The sequence below is a fragment of the Pieris rapae genome, chromosome 5 (genome assembly GCF_905147795.1).
Source record: "Pieris rapae chromosome 5, ilPieRapa1.1, whole genome shotgun sequence".
Taxonomy (NCBI): domain Eukaryota; kingdom Metazoa; phylum Arthropoda; class Insecta; order Lepidoptera; family Pieridae; genus Pieris; species Pieris rapae.
Genome location: NC_059513.1, coordinates 9703001 through 9725597, shown reverse-complemented (window position 1 = coordinate 9725597; position 22597 = coordinate 9703001). Strand labels below are relative to the sequence as shown.

The following is a 22597-nucleotide window of genomic DNA, read 5'->3' as shown; positions in this document are numbered from 1 at the left end:
AAAAAGCCGGCGTAAAAAACTCTCGGTACTCTTTTAAAAAAGCAAATCATCAAACAATATTTAAAACAAATATATCAAATTAATTAGAGGCAGCCTGCCCAGCACTAGTCCCAGGCCCTTTTATCAACTAGATAATCAATAACTTTATAGTAAGCCTTTTTACACAGCTTTTCTTTAATACATTTCTTAAATTTATTAAAAGGCAGAGATAAAAGAGCCTCTGGGATTTTATTAAAGAAGAGTATCCCTTTCCCCAAAAAAGAATTACTAACTTTACATAGTCTAGTACGGGGAAATTGCAGCCTGCGTTTGTTCCGAGTATTGACATTGTGCGTATGTTCTAATCTAGTATATTTATCACTATTTTTGTATACAAACATAATATTTTCATAAATATATTGCGAGGGAAAGGTAAGTATATTAATTTCCTTAAATTTATCTCTGAGAGATTCCCTACATTTTAAATTATAGATTGCACGAATAGCCCTCTTCTGCAGAATGAAAACAGATTCGACATCAGCAGCGTGACCCCATAACAATAAGCCATAAGTCATTAAGCTATGAAAGTAACTAAAATAAACAAGTTTAGCTGTATCGACATCAGTCAGTGAGCGAATTTTTTTAACCGCGTAAGCTGCAGAACTAAGTTTCTTCGCCAATCCGTTGATATGAGGGGACCACTGAAGTTTTGAATCCAAGGTGATCCCAAGAAATACAGTTGTATCATCCAGATTCAATTCCTCATTATTTATAATTGGTCTAGTACCCATAACCCTCGCATTTCTTGCACAAAATTTAATGCATTTCGTTTTTTTAGCATTAAGCAGAAGGTTATTCATACTAAACCAATGGACAATCGAAGAGAGAGCGTTGTTCACATCGTCAAAATTGGTTATTTGTCTTTTGATTTTAAAAATCAAGGACGTATCATCTGCAAACAAAACTATCTGATGTTTTTTCTCTACCATGAAAGGTAGATCATTTATATAAACAAGAAAGAGGAAAGGGCCAAGAATTGAGCCCTGTGGTACCCCCATATCAACTGCCGACCCAGAGGACCTCTTACCATTCACGTACCATAATATTAGTATAGATTGGATCTTTTGAAAACTGATAATAATATACACACCTTAATATTAAGCTTGACGAGTGTGTAAACGGCACGATGTATCTGACTGACCACATCCGGAGTGATATCCGGTTCCTCCAACAATCGGGCCATCAAAGCCGCCAGGTGCAATGCTGAAGCAAAAAATAAGAGTTCTCATGAAAATCTTTATTCTCAAATTGAGAAACAGAATTTAATTTTACAAATGATATAAAATGAGGTGAGATTTAATTTTAGAACATGCAAAAATACGGTTCCTGAGTCATCGGGTGCTTTAAATAATAGAGGATTTTAATATGTATTATTTTATATTAACCACTCGCATACATCATAGACGTTAGGCAAAATAATTAAATATTAATTTCTATGTAACGAATGAATGCAATGTAACAGATGAAGAGAGTGCCTGCATGTGGCTATACACTCGGGGCGTAACTCCCATGATTTAGTTAATTACTACGCTTAAAAAACTAAGCCTGAGTGAGCAAAAAAAATTTGAACCTCCTATCTTCTTCCTACTACCAACCCTTTAAAAATACTCGAAAAAGAAATAAATTTTAATTTGTCCGGGCTTCTCTACCCGCTTATTTGAAGTGTTTTTCATGCATCTGCCTTTCACCACCATGAGATACGGGTAGGTTCGCATTCCAGTTTTCTTCCAAACGTTAAGTCATGTTTATGTTTGAAATTACGGAATGTTTTTCGAAAAAAAATTTGTGAATATATTTAATATTTAATGGAGTCTTTAGTTAAGGTTATATTATTATGAGAAATTTTCTATTTATCTCAATCCCTGGAGTTCAAATTATCGAGAGTAGAATGTAACGAATAAAGTAATGAATGAATAGAAGAATGAATAATTTTACCTATAATAACAACTCTCTGCAGTGTGCAGAGAGTAGCTTCTCTATCAACATTTAGTTTTCCCTCAAGAAGTTGTACGCCTCGCTCCACCTCAAATAATGCCTTCGTGTATACTGGTTCTATATCTTCAAAGGTAACTGGTGGTACTATTCGACCTGGAATTATTGAATAAATGATATATAAATTAAACTGTCTTTGGATATAAAAAAATAATATTATATATTATAGTAATATACTTTTTTTATATAGTAAAAAAGGCTATTTTAAAATTATAATAGCAATTTAATGCTACACTTCAAATTACACCACATTATAGAATAATGTTATATTAATAGATTTCTATGTATTAGTATTAAGTTGCTATAAAAGTAAGTTATTAAAAAACATAAAATAAAAAGTGTATTTTATAACTAGCTTATTTAGAAAAAAATCAATATAAGTGTTTTGTTGTAAGCAATCAAAAAAAGTTATCCTATTTATTCCTATATCTTACCTCGCAATGGTGGACGTGCTCTTTCAGCCAGCATATAAGAGAACAATTCCGAAAAGCTATACAGACTGGATTGCGTAAGGGGCGATAGTGGGGGCAAGACCGCTCTCTGCATATCCAGCGCGTGGTGCCAAAGTTGCCTGCAACGTGCGAACCGGCCCGCGTCCGCGTACACCGCGCCGCGGTAGCGTACGTAATACGATGTGTCGGGGTGGACTGGACCTGAAATTAATTTCCTTTCACTTATAAAAGAGGTTATCAGGTGGACCTGTTTCTGTTAGTATTTATTTTTATTTAAACAGAGTTTGTTTATTGTACAAAGTTGTATTTTTTATTCTTTTCACTTCTAAAAATTACGGAACACCTGTATCCATTATGATATTCCAGAAATCTCTCGGAAACTAAAAGTCATATCGAGAATTTAATTAATAAATCTGTGCAGTATTTTTAGGAGTATCCACGCGTTTCTGGCGTGAACATAATGAAGAAAAATAATAAATTACATCTGTATATTCCTTTTCGGTTGACAGATTGTACTATCATAAAAATCTAACATTTCAAATGTGTACATAACCTTTATAAAAAGTTTTATCCGAAATATATGACCCATAATGTTGATTGAATCAAATCTTGATCACCCAAGAAACTAAGCCGACGACCCATTAGGTAAAAATATTTGGTACTAACCTAATATCCTCTCTCTAATAACAAGAGCCTGCATCCTCATAGCGTCAGGGTCTGCCAATAATTCTTCCAGCTGTTGCACGTTACTTGGCTCCACGGCGTAGTCATAAGCCTCGATACGGGGAATGTCCTTTGGTTTGGGTAAGGGATCACTTCCGTCTGTGGGAAATCTGCAATTATATAATAATGTTTTAGTTTGTTATTAATATTTTTAAATATATCCTCAACTTTTGTGATGTTGATGTTTTACTTCGCATTTACAAGGACCTTATCATTGAGTCACACGAAACACTTAATTTTACCTGTCATCCATCGCTCGTTTCCACAAGGCCAAAGCTCCAACCATATCTCGTCTTTTGTCAACATAAGTGGCTCCTAGAAGCTCCAATGCGTCAATGCGTTGTTGTCTCGTCACGAGACCGTTCTCATTGTTAATCAAATGTTCTACTATATGTGTGTGGCCGGTTACTGAGGCAGCCAGGAGGGGTGTCATACCTGAAAGTAAACACTATTTTGTAGTCAGAGCATTTGATTATTTTTAAATGTTACATATATCTACTGTTGAATTGTAACTAAGATAAACAAATTCAAAAAAATTTACAATGTGTACAAATTCTTAAAAGGCCGGCAACGCACTCGCGAGCCCTTTAGCATCGAGAGTGTCGATGGGCGGCGGTATCACTTAACATTAGGTGAGCCTCCTGCCCCCTGTTTTATAAAAAAAAAAGATAAGTGTGTATATATATATATATATATATATATATATATATATATATATATATATGTTCTACCTGACCCAGCGGACTTTACTTAACAGTCGAGAACTTACGTTACGTTTAACCTTTGGATTAAATAAAAATAGTAGTAACGTCTATGACGTTAGGGCAAGTATATTGTTATTGCTTTCCAATATCCAACAAAATACAAATCTTAAAAATCAGACCGGCCGTTCTCCACTTAAAAGTTGTGTAACTGACCTTAATTTGTTTTATAAATATTGACATACACAATTTACAAACACAATTTTTCACACTTTTGATATATAACGGAGCACAAACAATGTTCTCGCAATCGCTATGTTAAGCGATTGTAAGATGATATCCGTTCGCGCTCTTTCAGAAATGACTTCTTATCTTAATATATATAAATATCCTGTCACGATGTTTGTCCGCGGTGGACACCAAAACTACCGAACCAATATTAATCAAATTTGCACACCGTGTGCAGTCTGATCCAACTTAAGAGATGGGATAGCTGAGATCTTTAATTATAGTCGCAATTTTATTTTATTGCAAATTAGTTGTTTGTTAGCAAATTACCAACGTTTCACATGAGCTATCTGCATTTCACATCAGTTCTCCTACAGTTTCCCTTGAATAGTTTACTACTATGTAATATAACAAAAACCTTAGCCACAGCAACGCTTGGCCGAGTCTGCTAGCAAAAAAGTGACTTATGTATAGTAAGAGTAAATATATAAATGGGATATATAAACCAACCGTAAGAGTCCACATCCATTGTAGCACCGTGACCCAAAAGCATCTTTAATATATGAAGGGAACCGCTTTCAGCGCAGTCGTGTAACGCCGTATTACCTTTGACGCTCTTTCTATTAACATCTGCGTTTAATGACAGTAAGTACTTTGCGATCCGAATGTGACCTTTGTAACACGCTATCATGAGACACGTATGACCGTGTCGATTAGCTATTTCTATATCTGAAATTTAAAATAATTTATGTTAAGGAAGAGAATACTCCTAAAAAATAATCAAACGAAAATTTAATTTATATTATTATACAATTACTAGCTGATTGCCTAACGTTTTTTGCCATGTATCTTATTTCTAGTAAACATTTTTTTAGTTCAATAACTATAATCTATAATCATAAAAAATAGAGTTTGATTGTAGAGGAATTAAAATTCGGAGTTGTATGTATTTTTGTATGTTGTATCATAAAACAAAAAAAAAATTGGGGTAGCACCCCTTATCACATATTATTTGAATGATAGCCTTTTCTGAGACTTACAGCTACAAGCTTCTGATGCCTCAAATTACCTCGAATACACTTTTACATACCTGCACCATTCTCGACTAGAAATTTAACAATATCAAAATGTCCATCGAAGCAGGCCGCCCGCAGCGGCGTGCTGTGAGTCCTCGTGGTAGAATTGACGTTCGCGCCGGCGCGAACCAGCAACCTGACCAGGGGCAGGTGACCGGCGGCCGCTGCACACCACAACGGCGGCGCACCTTCGATTGTCTCACCATCGAATGTTACTGAAAATAATAATGTATACAATTTAATAAAATTAACGAGAAAAAAATTCTGGTATTGTATGGTCTGAACTATTAATTAAAACTACTATGACTATAGAGCACTGACTGGTTTCTAATACACCCTGTATCAATCAATTTAAAATGAACCTTAATAAAAACGATTCTACTCAGACGTGACGCTCATCTCCTTCAACTTCAATACTCAATTCTTTCCTATCCCAAAACTACCTTATTTAAAAATGAATTCAAATTCTCAGGTCCTTATAAATATGTTATGCTCCTCCATCGTTGATTATTGGATTTCTGCCATTAAGTTGTTGTATACGCTGCCCGACTCCATATGATTAGATCCCTAACATCGTGATTAATGTAATAAATTTTGTATTGCATCGCTATTCTAAATTCGTGAGATTAGCTTTTAAGTTTTAGTTTGTTTTTTTCTTGTATTATTTTAAATTGATGTTTTATATTGTAATAAGATTTCTTTATGCACTCCTTGTACTTTATCCATCATATTTCTTTCTTCGATTTTTCCCTTACTAGGCCGTTGCCTGAAATAGATCGCGTGTTACCGATAAGGTCGCCCGTTGCAACCCATATATTTTTTTATAAATGTAACGAAGTGTGAATAAATAAAATAAATAAAATTTCGGCCAGAAGATATTTTGATTAAAATGTTGGACGGTGCTATTTGAGGGGACTCGGCTATGGTGGTGAGGGGCTACATATATATATTAAACACTTCACACTATTACACATTTACCATACTCCATGTTTATATAACACTAGGATGTTTCACAGGCCGTGTCCAGATAGGAAGTATGTTTTCATAACAGAAAAAAAATAATTAGTTCAAACATTTAAATAGGCATTCCAATATTTAAAACACACACACACACGTGACAAGTGTTGTCTGCAAAATAACTTGCACATTCAAACATCAACCTCTTACTTCGCTGTCGAATAGTTTCAGTAATTATGTTATACTAATTGACCCAGGTAATTTCGTTCCGCCTAACAGTCTGATAATATCGTGTTAACTTTAATTAAACTTAATTTAGGATTTCGTTAAGTTAATTACATTAATAAAACGTTTTTTTGCAAATACAGAAATATTTTATTGCTTAACATTGCGAAAGAAGAGTATCAGTTTTACACATTAGGCCTCTTCTCTCTAGCGCCAATAATGCGATACTGCATGTTAAAGCAATTTCTGATATACAACATTTTTTGATGAGGTAACACATATCTTCTATCAAGATCAAAGCTTGAAAACATCTCCTCATTCACTTAAAGATCGAACTTTTTGGCACTGACATGTAAAATAATGCACAGTTTTGCCAACAGATGGCACGACATGCTATTTGCATTCATAAAATTTATTTATTTAAATAACTTATCCGATATTCTGTTATTTGGAGAAGAGAAGAAATTCACTAAAAAAGAGATGACTAACATCGGTCCAGATGATCTTGAGTTATAAGTGGTATAACTAAGACGACTTTGTTTTATATATTTAAGATATAAATCGACATAGAATAGCCGGAAAATTTAATATAGCCCATAGGTCGGCCTATTTTACATTTCCTGACAGGTGTGTGCAGACTGCACAGATAATTGGATTGCAGTAAGTATCAAGTTAAAATTATTACGTAAATGCAACTACAGGTCATCCTAAGCTCGAAGTGTCTTTAAACTGTTATGTGATTAGGCCTTTGCTAATTCGGTTACAACACTGCGTTCAAAATAGTCATTACATATACAATGACTCTTAATTTGACACTTGTTAATTCTAATCACTTTGATTTAATTGACTAAAATATAGTTTTTTACTCTCTAAAAGACTTTCTCATATACCTGTCGTTCGTCTACATACATGTACCGCCTGTCAATTGTTTTATTAAATTCTTTGGACACTCGTAGACTGCATTCGTTTACTCTAAGATATATCACGGATTTATTTTCGAAATAATAATTGGTGCATAATAAATAATAATAATAATATAGAAATAATGAAGAACAAATGTCGATCAAACTCTTATTTACTTAAGTCCCTTCCCCTTCGTGATTATTTAAACTCAAACTCAAAATAACTCTATTCATATAGGTAAACAAGTACACTTATGAACGTCAATAGAAAAGTTATTTATATCAGTTCGCAAATCAAGAGCGTATAGGGCAAGAGGAACTGGCAATAAACTCCGCCACTCTTTTAAATCGCTAAATGTGTTTTGAGTCACACACATTGTTTGAGCAAATCAATCCCAAGGATTAGGATTGATTTGATATTCGTCAAAATTATTAATAGTTTTATTCATTACTTTACGTTTAACGATAGCTTTGAATTTGTTCAGTGATAATTCTCTTATTTCGCTTGGGAGTTTGTATCTTCTGGAGCCTGGTTGGTCGTACGCTTAAATTAATTCTGTTTCGAGTATTATACTAGTGCAAGTCACCATTTGTTTTTAAATCGTTTATATTTTTTGTACACACAACAAGGCTTCAAGAATAAATTATAATATTTAATTCGTTATTTTGAACCCACTGGTTGAATTTCAAATTATCGAGATTTGTCTGTACGTAGTATCTGATAACGATGAAAACATTTCCGGGGTTTGGCTGATAGATTGCCAAATTTGATGTGCACTGTATTACAAGTATTTTATATAAAAATTACTCTTGGTTATGTATGTACTAATTCTTGTTTAAGACGTGCAATAAAAGGAATTTAATCTTTGATACGTGATAAGGCTTACACTTCCGTATAACCTTACCATTAAAAGTTGTTGGACCTTTCTGATAGAGATTATAAACTTTATGTTAATTGTAATAATGTTTAATTTTCATTGGCGTACTTTTATAAACATTACAATCAAAGTGAAAGAGAATCACTGCAGAACATGATTAAAATGTTATTTATATGGAAAAACCATCGTAATCATGACAGCAGACAGAAGTGACGAAAGTCAGTCAGTGCGTGAAAGGCCAATAAAGTTTGCGAGTTTATAAAAATGTCTTTTGTTTTGAAATGCTGGTATATTGATTCTTCTTTTATTATCTATAAAGTTAGTGTTTAATTGCAGAAATGGGATTTGAAAAAATGTATAATTATTTGCCTGCTTCTAAATACGAGAAAAATCTACTTGTTTATATACTTTTTTATGAAATAGAAGGCAAACGGGGAGGAGCTCATCTGAAGTGTTACCGCCGCCTTTGGACACTGACATTGCCAAAAGGCTCGAAAGTGCGTTGCCGGCCTTTTAAGAATTCATGCTCCATAGGACAATCATAGAGACTTGACAAATACAAATTGGTTCAGAAATATTTCAGCGGGCAGCTGGATTTACAAAGTGGTGGTGCGCGGCAAAAACCGCCTGAAGGAACTTATACAAGTTTTGTAAATATATTTTAAGAAATATGCTCCCTAAGATTAACCTACTAACATTTAACAATTAAACATATTACTATTTAGTATATAATAGCGTGTTACCTGAACCGGGTTGTTCAATATCGGCTTTGCACCTTTCTATTAGATATTCGGCTACATCATAATGGCCATTGCGACAAGCTATCACGAGCGGCGTGGCCCCACTCACTTTGGCACCAAGCAGCATATTCATCAGCTCGTCAGAGCGCCAACTCTGCAGGTACACCTGGAATAAGAAGAGAATTCATTAAGTAATTTATTATTATGTATTATTGTTACCATATCCATAACATTAAGTGTATCCCTTAATTTGCATTGTATGTTGTTATTTTTATTTTTGATAATACATATTATACAGAAAATAGAAATATGTGATTGAGATGAGACGCCTTTCTCGTCTCTGCATAAAACTATAATAAACTTCAAATAAACCTTTTTAACAAAATAATACCTGTGACAAAGTACACAGGTCTTCCATAACAAACTTAATACTTACAAATAATTAGTAAAATAAATAACTTATACTATTTCTGAAAGTAGGAAATTCCCCTTTCACGCTTAAAACGTTTGTGCAGAACAAATTTCAATTGTATTAGTGGAGAGAATATAACTAAGGATATGTATGCCAAGAATGTTTCACGCTCTTTTGCCACGGGTTACTTTAAAGTCATTTAGTTGACAAAGCCGGAACACGGATAACAGCAATCGGAAAACTTTAAGTTGCAATAAAACTTCTCGAAAGTTCTCAGAAATACGTTAGAAATGTGTTTTTTGTCATCGAAGAAAAAGTGAGTAAGCCGGCATATCTCAGACCATGACAGAATAACGCTGACGTATTCCTCAGCACAGAGATCGCCTAGTAAGAGACAACCCAAACACAGATGATGAAATGCGTCAGCTTCTATTCGGAGGAGAAGATTGCATATGTTAAAAATGGATTATAGGTAAACTTTTACTGTACTCTATAAATAACGTTATCTTTTGGACCTTTAGACAAACATTTTCTATCACCTCTGAGACTTAACACTAAACTAAATCACAGTTAACTAAAGTACTATTTATTATATTAGATGTATCAAAAGTGAAATCGAGCTAAACGCAGGCGCCGTTTGCTCGGCGAACGCATGTCGCAACGTATTGCTTCACCGCGATCGGGCCTTCTAACAATATTCATTTCAAATGCCCACACAGATGATTCATACAAAGCAACAGTTGGTTTATTAAGGCCTTTATAATTATATTAAATGTTTCCTTCTTTTAATAATGGAACATTTTATATCAATCATAAATAAGGTTTAGTGTTCCCCAACGCGTGGGTCTCACGCCCCACGGGGCCATTTGATTATTAATGTTTGCTTTTAAAATTATGTATTTGGAATTAAAAAATTTCATTATATGTTTTACCTATTGAGTATCGATAACAATTTCGTAATATTAACAACATGATAGGTATCATTTATGTTAATTTAATTTAACGATATTTTTTAAATAACATTAATGTGGATTGAATTTGAGGGGTTTGTCATAAGAATTTTATTAGTCCGTGATTTGACTAGATTGTATTCACGTATAATAGATATAGGCATCAATACACACTTTATCTTTCTAAATATTAAAATATCAGAAGAAAACATATATTAAAAATTATTTCTTTAATGTACCTACAATATTCTAGAAATACACTCTAAGTCTTAATTAAGCCACTATAAAGCCATTACATACACAGCCACAAAGTACGAGAAACACTGAGTCTATCAGGATCTCTAATAAATCGCGTTTATTATATTTATTTAAAGTAATTATAAAAGTTATGATTTAATAAAAAATCTTACATTCTAAGTAACGATACGATTAACAACGACGCGGTTCAAGAAAAAAGCGAAACAATTCTTCAAAAGCAACACAATCACGAGCCCTGGCAATGAGTGTCCATGGGCGGCGGATAAGGTTACTATTACTGGAATTATTAAAAATTAACACATAACACTGATTAAAAAAGCTAAACAAAAAATAATGTACGTACGTAATAAAACGAATCGTATAGGACCAAATCTCCAACACTTACGAAGAGAAACTAAACGATTTAGAAGAAAGATCGAATTAATAAAGACGCCCTCGGTTTCGAAACGCATTGTCTCGAGACAATTATCATTGTCCCGGGTTCAATACCGCGTATTAGCATATACGTAAACTAATGTACACAGAAAATTCAGGTCAACTAATTGATACAAATATATGAATTGGGTACAAATCTCTATGTAAAACTATTCTAACCCATTCATCAACAAATATTAAACGAAGGAGTTTTTAACCAGATAACCGTTTTAAAGGCACCGACACGAACCACCACTATGGAACCAGCTGCCCACGGAAGTATTTTGGAACCAATTCGACTTAGGGTCAATATCTTCAAGCCTTTTTTTAAACTTATATTATGTCAGTCTTTACCGCAACAGTCCTTGTTATATTTTTTATAAAAAAATTAACTATTCATTATTTAAGATGTTAATGGTGTAACGGTTGCAGCTCCTTACAAACAGTATAAAATTAGAGTGACGGAGAGTTTATTGCCAGTTCTTCATCTTCCGTTTTAAGCCCTTGATTTGAGTACTGGGAGTAAATCTACAATTAGAAGAAATTAGCATTTGATATTTCTTTTTGGCGTTCATAAGTGTACATTGTGTTACCTAAATGTATATACGACTATTAAGTATTTGATTTGATTAATGTTATAGTAAATACACAGCCTGATTTAAAAAAAATCGTTAATATTGTGTTATTCATAAACGTTATTTTATGTTATATCAATCTGAATATTCTTAATAAAAAAACTAGTTTCTCAGATCATATGGACCGTAAGGAGTATCATATTGACCTGTATATGTATGTTGTAGGTTTACGCGTGCTAAATATCGTTTAATTTTTAACGTAAATTTATCTATCTGGTTTAAACATTATTATTACTATTTATTATATTACTTAACAAGGTCAGTCTCTATTTTCCTTTTAGTTTACAGCTATTTCAAAAAGGTTAAGTTTTTGGTAATTCTTTGTATATTTATTATTATACATTTCCGTAAACAAAAAGTACTACCTGCTTCCTATGGAATTTTCTTATTGATATGAAACAACATTGAATATTGGTAGCCCTAAGCCGGAAGTCTCACACAATGAATGCAACATACATTCTTCACCGTTTACCCATAATTTTACACAAAATAACTTAACTATAAATCTCAAAAAAATACTTCTGGCATCCCGAAGTCATGTTAACATAACTCTTGTTTCTGAATCTCACCCTAACAACCATTTATGTATTGTATGTATTGTCACTTGTTGGTCTTGACTGATTGGGCCTGGGCCTCAGATTTCTGTATCCGTTTCATAAACATTTGTCAATATACCCAATCAGATGCTCAGCCTGTGCTTGATACACGTCATCGTTTCGGTAAGTTTAAGACAAGCCGGTGTCCTCACGATGTTTTCCTTCACCGTTCGAGCGACGGTTAAATGCGCACATATAATGTACATTGGTGAATAGCCAGGGATCGAACCCACGACCTCAGGAGTCGCACGCTGAAGCCACTAGACCAAAACTATTCTAAAGTTTTGGTTATACCAACCTATTTCTGAAGCATATTGTAAAAACAGAACCGTTTACGACGACATCGTTTAGAACAACATACCGGTTTTATTGACCAAAATCAAAGGTCCCGGCTGAATTCTATTGCATACTTAATAACAACGTCATCTTCTGCTACGTCTATCGGTTTTTACGACAAATATGAGTACGATGTCGTTATAACAGATTTTGACTGTAATATCATATTTGTAACGACTTCCTCAATATCAAAGCTCTCTCACGTACCTAATAATAAGGACGGAAATATTATGTGTATACTTTTTTTAATGTTGGCTTTAAAAGTAGTTCGCTGTAAGATTTTAAAGGTCAAATTAATGTTAAATACGATTTTTGTAGACAACTGTTACGTATGTATTACGTCACTGGGTCTCGTTTCGGGTCGTTGACACACATAAAACCTCCAACAGATTACACAATGTATTTATCAATTAAGTGTTCTGCTGTAACTATCTACCGAACAGATTTTTGTATGGTATAGGCGTACGTTTATTATTTATTTATTCCACATCATTCTATCTTTACAATTATTACTTATACGATAGAACGAAAAATTATTACCCACAGTGATTAACCTACATAAATAACATAAAGAAAAATATTCTAATACATCTAAATCTTGTAACTAACAATATAGCAAGCAACTCTTGTGAACTCAGCCAGCGTACAAACAAATAGGTCTAACGCTATAGAAATTTGGTTAATTATTTGAATTGCTCGCGTGAGTGGCGCTTCGCTAAGCAAATTGGAATTATGGTTCTATATTAAATGTTTTTAAATAAAGTTCGTGTAAACGTAAAAACAAAGGTGATTGAACTATCATCCTCATTAAACATTAATGTCAAAAGGCTCTCAAATAGACGAATACATACAGTTATCTTAATAAGACAACCGCTATTTTATTGGTATCTTAGTTTTGATACAAACATTTTAGGTCAGTTAAGTATTTTAAGAATTATAAAGGCGGAACGCGGTTTTGTTTCGTTTTATATAATACAAAAACAGTATATAGTACTTTTATATAGAGAACAGTAATATTCACATTTAAGTATTTTATTACAAGGAACATATGTGCGACTCCTTCCATCGACCTTTGGCTGTGTTCTAATGACTCTCCATGCAACTTGTTGGCATTAGTACCAATCTAGGTGATAGTTTCAATCCAACCGCCATAATGCCGCCATGCAGCAATACGTGCAACCGTATATCATACCGCATTTACTAATTACAATATTTAAGGATGCAGTACGTTGAGTACGACACACCACTGTTGATGGTCCTAGTCTTAGGCCTGTAACTCACCGAGATGCCATGGCGTCCTGTTGAGTTAGCGAACTTAATCTAATCGATTTTTCGAATCCTTTTTTTAACCAAGGGTAGGGAGCATCCTGGATACAGCTACCAGATACCCAGGCGCACGCAATGTCAACATATAAACACCATGCATGCGTGTGTACCTACTTTATATTATATGATGAAAACACAGTACACTTGAGAATGTGTGTCAGGCACCCGTACCCACTCTGTAACATCCAATAGATCCTAACGTTTTTGTATACAAGTTCCATGTTCTTACTATTTGTAGACATATACATACATATAAATAAAAAGGAACGAAACTTTTAGCACCATAAATGTTTGTAGCGTTGGTGTTAATAATAATAAATATACTATAATAACGTAATAAATATAAGTTGACATGACCAGTTGTTAAGGGTTTCTTCAATGTCCATCTTAAGTTATTGAATAATAAATCAATAATGTAACACGTTATTCAAGCATTTTGAAACCAAGGTTATTTAAGACTATATTAAATATATGCTTCATATTATGCTAATTTTGTATGTTTTAATAAAAAAAATTTATGGTTAAAGACGTCATAACGGAAATAATATTAAAAAAGATAAAATTCGTCTAATTTAATATAATATGACATCTGCAAGTATACCCTTCGATTAACGTTCAAAAATGCTAACAATAGTGTAACTACGGAAACTGAGTCCACGATGCCGCATAATTTTGAAAGTTTAAGTTAATACTTATGTACTAAAGCACATATGATTCGGTGTATTAACTTTGTTAGCGAAATACATAGGTTAACGGACCTTTTTCATTGTTCGTTGAGTGAAATTGAAAAACTTCTATTATTTGTTAGAGCCTAAAGTAGATAATTTCTTGTATTTTTCTTAGGTAATTTTGTTTTAATAATTAATAATTAATTTCATATGTTTGTTTTTTTTTCGTCTGTAAATTTTCACTTATTGTTCACTCATGTCAATTTAGGCTCACCTGTTAGGGCAGGAGTGTTTATGCAAATAAAAGACTTAAAACTAACATATATTTCATGTTATATCTACCTCAATAAAAGGTCTCCTTGTGCACGCACTAAACATAAACACTCGACCAAAACCCACCATGATAAAAAAATTCCAGACTAGAAATACCTTTCTTATCCTCCTTAGGAGGCGTCTTTGCCGTCTCAGCAGCGTCTTCCCACACCGTCGCAGCCTCTCAATCCACTTGCACCTCGTCGGCATCAAGTCCATCAGATCCCAAACACCACCGGACATTATTCACACGTCAATCTCACAATTCATAATACCAACTCTCACTTATAGTACACACTATAATTAAACCGCTTTCATTGAAATATTCTTCAATTTCGAACACTTAGACTTTCAGTTTATCCGCCACGCTTTTGGTTCAATTAAATTTGAATATCTAAAAAGAAAATAACGTCACAGAGCGTAAATTTTAAAATTTACCAAAATTTTGACGTCCGAAGGTTTTCGGTGTTGTGAACAAACTGCGCACGAGTCAACAATCAACATACGTGCAACAGAATGGCATAGACACAGATAGCGCTTAAAAGATATGTTTTGGTTTTTAAACCCGTATGAAGTCTGTCCCGAATACAATATCGAAGCTAATCACCTCAAAAAGAGATATATAGAGCAAAGATGTCAAGAAATACTTGAAGAAGCGGGAAGACTCTGATTTTGTTTAAGTTTAAGTTTAGCAGTTTTAAATTCTAAGTATTTTATTTGTTGTTTTAAATGTATCTTTATCTATTAATGCACTTTGTTGTTTTCTGTTTTATATACATAAATTGTTTATCTATGTAATCTGTTTTGGCTTTCTGTATTGTATTAGTGTTTTGCTGTTAGATTACTTATAATTAAATAAATAAAATAAGCTAAGAGAATATTTCGCAGTCATATTAACTGAATCAGTTAAATAACCAGCTCAATTATTATATTGACAAATTGTTAAGAGAACCAAATAAATCTTTTAAGTGCATATAAAACACTATCAACTTTTTCTACATTCAAAGACATTTACTCCGTACCTGTTGTGTAGTCCTGTTATTTATCATTTCATACAGTAACATAGACCTGTATGAAATGATAAATAACAGGACTATAGTAGTAACATTCCGTATGATGTATGATTGTGTAAGGTTAGAAATATAACATTGTATGACCTTAAATCTTAATTGACGTCCTCGCAACTGTTTACTATTTTTGTCTATTTATACGATTAGGAAGTACATATAATTTTTATTCAAATGTTTGTTCCTTATAAATACGCTTTATTAGTCAAGGTAGCTACCAAACAAGAATCTCAAATGTTACGTAAACGTTATATACAAAATAAATTCAAATATAAAATTGTATTAAAAACCGTTTGCGCCGGTTTTGACGTGCAATCCTGTCACCTCAACACTGATTTCTGTGCACAAATGGACTCACTCAATTCGGATTTAACACTCGCTTGTATAGTGAAAGAAAATATTGCAAGAAGACCTTAGACGTGTTTATTTATATTAGAAAATAATGAATGCAGAATTTAATACAAAAATGCGAGTTCTTTTTAAATTTCTATAAAAGCAATATTTTGTCTAATATCAATTACAAAAAAATCATTACGATAAATATATTCAGAGCAAAAACTTTTGTACAAAAAGTTGTTTTAGAAAAACGTGACTCGAATTGAATATAATCACGTTCCGTTCCGTATCACGCGTCTGAACTCCGCGACCAAGTTTTAATTCATCGGAAATATTATGAAATTGTATATAAAAACCCCCACTTGTAATATATCTTTCCAGGTATTTTCCAACTGTTACGACTAAGGGGCCTTTAAGATTTAAGCTCTTGCTCTTGGTGTTCCGGCTGACCATGGGCGGCGATAAACAGATAATTTTAAGGGATACGCGTTTGCCAGATTTTATAATAAGTCTGTTAACTAAAGTCGAAACTTTTATGCGGTATATCCATTCTGATTGGTTAAAATTACCTCTAATCCTTTATGCGTCACTTAATCACTCAAACATTTTAATTAAGTCAAATCCGGATTGTAAGCAATTATAATTTCAACAAAATATAAAATTGTATTAAAAAAATTATACATATATTTACGCGAATTTGAATCCGAATGTTTGTATTTGAATGTGTAATGCCGTTTCACCAATAAAAAATTGATAAAGGAAGTTCTATTTAAATATGTGGTACTGTATCTGTTTTCACTAGTATTTTTCCTACATACTACGTAAATCACTATCGCCATTAACACCAGACGTATCAATAAACATGACAATTCGTCATGTTAAATTTTATGATTGAAATGATTCTGATTTGCAAGTAAACAACTTCTTGCAAACTAGTGATTGTCCAAACAATACTTTGCAATAAAGATAAGTCTTATATGCATGTGTATATATGTATATGTGGGACTAATCAACTGTCCTTACCACCACTATTTTACTATTTAATTCAATTTCAAAAATTTATAATCACAACGGCAAACACATTTTCATAACTTTTAAATGAAATGAGAAAAATAATAAAGAATAATAAAACACCATATTATGTATATGATATAAGATAGATATATAGGTATATGTTATAAGATAGTGAGGTATAGCAATATATTACATAGCGTATACTATATAACTTCAAATAGCGACTACGATCCGACTTTAATATTAAATTTGTACCTGGATATTGAAAAACAAAATTGCATTTAACAACGTCATTAACTAAAAAAGCAACTTTAAAAAAGACCGATAAAGCTTTTAGCGATTTATTGTTTGAAAAACTTAACTATTTAGGTGATATATGTATTTTATTTATTTTGTTGAAGCAATCAACTCATTAGAGACAACATTAAGAGCCATTACAATTGCTAAATAATTACAATGAATTATCATAGGTGTCTTAATCTTTTACTAATTGATAGTGTAAAAGCATTTATATGTTTTCTAATAATTAAAAATAAATCAAACTCAAATTAAATTAGATAATAAATGAAAACATTGTTTATAAATATATAGCACAAGATTTGTAACTATAATTAAATTGATAGCTACTAATTTACTGAAATTTTAAGTATTTTTTCCTCCCCGACAAATTACGCTGCCAGGTCGAGGAGGCTTCATATCGTAAATAAATACTAGTCCGTCCACATTTTCATATTCCTCTAAACCATAGACAACACAATCTATATTCAAATAGACACACAAAATGCACTAGAATGCATTGTTTACGGTCGAGTAAGGTTGCACTTTCTAGCCAGTCGTGGTGACGACATATTTTGCAACATTAGCAACAAAATGCTTATTATATACATTAGACACTTCCAGTTTGTCTATTTAAATATAAACAATTTTATTAGTAACAGATTTTAACGTAGAAAATTTTTCCTTTACGTTATAATGATATTGGTTGTTAAGTCCGATTTGAGGCCGTAACTAAAACGTATAAACCAATATCCGAATTTTAATGACACCGTCAATTTTTGAATCAGTTACATACATATAAAAATAATATATAAAACTGTGCGTATTGAAACAAATGAAGGCGTCGTAGTAAAACGCGTGTATTCGGGACCACTGTCACAATTCGTTTACAATTTTGATTATGAAAACACGATCATGTACCGAAAGTGGGTCGAACCGCAGGCAACCGACCGCGTCGGCGTCGAGTGCAACACTGCAAGAATCCTCTTTCACTCCGGTTACACAAGATAATTGCGTAATTTTCTATTGCCTTTCCATCGCCGTACGACACACGATGCGCACATAACACCGGTTACTTGTAGGGCTTTAAGCTGTGAAAACCCTGCAGTACTGGTAACGATTGCGAATCGATATAAGGGAATTCCCATTTTCCTGTAAAAATTCACTCAGTCGTAAACATTTTACTAGGTATTTATACGTATTCTACTCAACTGGTTTTCAAAAACTCCTAGCGAAAGTGACTTCTATGTGAAAAAAGGCAAAGTATTAGAAACCGATCAAGTTGATTGAGTATTAACGTAGTTCTGATACATTTTTAACAAGCAATTATCGTTTTAATTAATCGTAAAAGTTGAAGCTTGCTGTATCGTATCCATATAGTAGGGGAGCCCAAGAGGGGATTTCGGGATTTACTGAAGCGCGGCAGATTAATATACAGGGGGATACCTTGTACCCGGTTAAGTACCTCCACCAAATATGAGGCCCATATATAAGGCCGCCCGTGAAGGATACAGGATCAGATTAGTAAAAAAAAATTGATCATCAGACATTCTCGAGCGCGTCAGATTAAGGTAGTGTGAGTTAATCACATCCTAAAAAGTGTATATTAAGTTGTAAAAAAAAAACGTCATCTTGACATTCTCGAGCGTAGCTAATTTTTTTTTTATTTTGAATGAAATAATTCAAGAATATTGAAAAATATATAATCTGACGATTTCCGCAAGCCGAAATAACAAAATTTCGTCGATAAAGTTCGTACGATAAACGCGTGCAGCTGCGTGATGCATACATTTCCTTCTCCGCGTTTCCCTCAAAATTAGATTTCATGTGAATTTGAACCGATTCGGACCGATAGATTTTGAGAAATTTTGAAAAATCCAAAAAAATAACAATTTGTTTTTTTGAAAGTGTTTTTTTGCAATAACTTTTAAACGGCTTTATCCATCAACTTCAAAAAACTAATCCACCTTTAAGCTTGAAAAACGACGTCGATCGCCACCAAATTGGTCAAAATCGGTTGATTCGTTCGAGAGATATCGTGAACGAAAGAAAACCGAAAAAAGTGTTTCTATCACATAACTTCGACATTTCATATCGGATTATCGTTTTTGATGAAATTAAATAATTAGAGCTTAAAAAATGCGTCGATCGCCGTCAACCGCGGGAAAATTGCTTGATCCATTCAAAAGTTATTGGGGTTTGAAAATTTCAAAAATAGTGTTCTATGAAACTTCTATCAGACTTTCGAGCTGGGAGAACTCAAACACATACAAATATTATTTCTTTGAACTCAGCGAGCTCATAAGTACAATTTTAAGCGCCCAGGAATGGAATTGCAGGGATGGCCTTTAGGGTGAACCGTTTTTCTAATATTTTTTTGTCAGATCAGGCAAATCCCTCTAGATAATCGTCAGATTATGAGACAGTATGTTTAGAATATAAATCTGAACCATATATATCTTAATCTGACGCGCTCGAGTATTTCAAAATGGCGAATTTTTTTTGCACATTATAATAATGGCTGCGAGTTTGCGTCATATCGAAATCGTCAGATTATTGAATGAGAGCTTTTTTTTTGGTGCACTTAACACCCCCTTAGAAAACCTGACGCGCTCGATTAATTTTTTTTTTTTTCATTTTTAACCCTTACGTACAACCACCCCCATCATGCAAATGATCAGATTAACATACGTATATTATTAAAAATACGTAGGACATTGATGCTATCAATATCTGACGCGCTCGAGTATGTCCATGCAACAGTTTTTTTTTACATATTTAAACATCTATAGCCGCTTTCCCCACCGATGAAAAGGTATATATCATATAACATTTTTTTCTTCCTATCATCTAAGCTTTGCAACCCAATAGGTCTCCACGACGCTCGAGTAAATCCCCATTTAGCATCGTGGGCTCCCCTACCAATATATCCTAGGTTTGATTAGCGTGGCGAACACGTGTCGTATCGGTCTTATTAGGACTGTATTTTTCATATTAATTGGTTACCATAGCAACGAACTCGAAACTAATTTTTTTCGGTTTAATTCCACCTGTAATATGGTAATCATAGTAAGTAATATATGAACATGTAGTCCATGTAATATAAGGTGTTATAAATCTATAAATTATATTGCTAACATAAATTCATATAACAAGATTATTATATATCTTTGAGGTAAGTCCCCTAAAAATAGCTAGACTTATTCTTTGTCAAAGGTACCAAGCTACCACCTCTTCGGTCTCTTGTGATGTCAACTAACAGTTTATGATTTCCTTAAAAAGTCTTATAGGACCCCACGGACCAAGGGTCTCGACACCGAAAGACCCCTGTATAAGGTTAACATTAGACTTTGCTCAAAACAGTTATCAGTTAGTGTTCAGTTTATCTATTAGTTTCATCCAGTGTAATCTTCGTCTTAAAAGCCAAAATAAATTCCAGTTTATCAAATAAAACGACTCTAAAATGATCCAAAAGTATAAAATATTATTTATTCGTATTAATTTATAATAGTGAGAGATTTATAAAGCCTTAATTACTTCTATAAAAGTCTATGATGGATATTTCTCATAAACCGTACCTAGTCCGTATAGTTTTCATTTCTCATCATATATTTCTGCTCCTCAGTACAATTCTGAGCCAGGGTCAATTATAACTATAAAACACACGCATTACATATTTAAAACTAACCCTGTTTTTTTTAAGATTTTTTTTACTTTTTTTTTCTTTGATTATTGATATTTTGTGTGTTTTAGTATTTGTGTTTGGTTAGTCTATACTATATCTATACTAATATTATAAAGAGGAAAGGTTTGATTTTTTGTTTGTTTGTTTGTATGAATTGAATAGGCTCCGAAACTACTTGGCAGATTTGAAAAATTCTTTCACTGTTGGAAAGCTACATCATTCCTGAGTGACATAGGCTATATTTCATTTTCAAAAAAATAGGCATCCTTACTAAAATTACGATAACATTAACATTTGTTTATTATTTGATACAATTCTAACAGATGGCGCTGAGTTAAAGGTAGTTTAGTTTAGGTCCGTGTCGTGGTACCAACGTTTCACATAAGTTCTCCTACGGTTTCCCTTGATTAATTTACTACTATGTAATAGAACAAAAACCTTAGCCACAGCAACGCTTGGCCGAGTCTGCTAGTAATAAATAAATGTTACGTCTTTTGTCTTCAACAAACATGACAGGAGGAAAAAAATATAACACATCAATTAACAACTTCTCCGCTTGAATTCAGTTAAAAATCATCAGTTATTGAAATTGAGTGAAAACATTTCGTTGGTCATTAAGATTTTTGTTGAATACCAACAACAATAATTTGCAGGGGAAATGCAATTTGTCTTAATGCCACTGCTTTCTTTTGCAAAAAAGGTGTAACTAATATGGAAATTACATTTTAATTGAAAAAATACCGACATTACAATTTGCCCACTTTCCTTGTTCGTGGATTTTTTGAGGCGAAATTAATTGGAATAATAACAATTCTTTGTAAATACCACTTAAGTTAAGGTATTACAATTATTTTAATTTGACGGTACGCTAAGTTTGACATCGGCATGTCGAAATTTATAGATATATTACGAGATTTCGTTTAAGTCTCGACTCTGAATCTTACCGTAACATTCCTACTGTTTTTCTAAGCTTCTAATTATAACTATAAGAGTTTATACGATAATTTATACAATTAATAAGCCTTAATTTATCCACACAATTAATAAGTCTAGTTTACATACAATACACAAAAAGAAGGATATATACAATCAGAGGTCAAGGCAAGGCGCCCGCGTATTCGAGCAAAAAAGCGACGGGCGTGTCATCCTCATCTCGAAGCAGTTCAAGCACATATCGACAACATATAACTTCAACGTGGATTGAATTCAATTTACCTCACCAGTAATATACGTTATATTAAGTAATATTGTTTTTGCGATTGCCAAAATAATCTATATATAAGAGTGGCGGAGAGTTTATTGCTAGTTTTTTTCTTCCTTTCTACGCCCTTGATTTGAGAACTTAATGTATTTTTTTTACGTTCATAACTGTAAATTATGTTACCTTTATGAATAAATA

The 22597-nt window shown here is 33.0% G+C and overlaps 1 protein-coding gene across 3 annotated transcripts in view; it reads right to left on the bottom strand.

The window, feature by feature from the left end:
* The window catches only part of LOC111003539 (protein fem-1 homolog CG6966), a 70504-nt gene that overhangs the window by 2945 nt on the left and 44962 nt on the right, over positions 1-22597 (bottom strand). The window contains exons 1-10 of one of the 3 annotated variants that reach the window (XM_022274114.2): positions 18435-18479; positions 14938-15214; positions 8917-9079; positions 5226-5426; positions 4646-4864; positions 3449-3641; positions 3150-3316; positions 2466-2684; positions 1975-2127; positions 1130-1242 (exon numbers count right to left, since the gene is read on the bottom strand). In XM_022274114.2, the coding sequence (XP_022129806.1) occupies positions 1130-1242; positions 1975-2127; positions 2466-2684; positions 3150-3316; positions 3449-3641; positions 4646-4864; positions 5226-5426; positions 8917-9079; positions 14938-15063 (1554 nt within the window). In that variant the 5' untranslated portion in view covers positions 15064-15214; positions 18435-18479. Of the gene's footprint in view, positions 1-1129; positions 1243-1974; positions 2128-2465; positions 2685-3149; positions 3317-3448; positions 3642-4645; positions 4865-5225; positions 5427-8916; positions 9080-14937; positions 15235-18434; positions 18480-22597 lie in introns of those variants that run through there. The other 2 variants (XM_022274117.2, XM_022274118.2) reach the window with 2 other exon arrangements.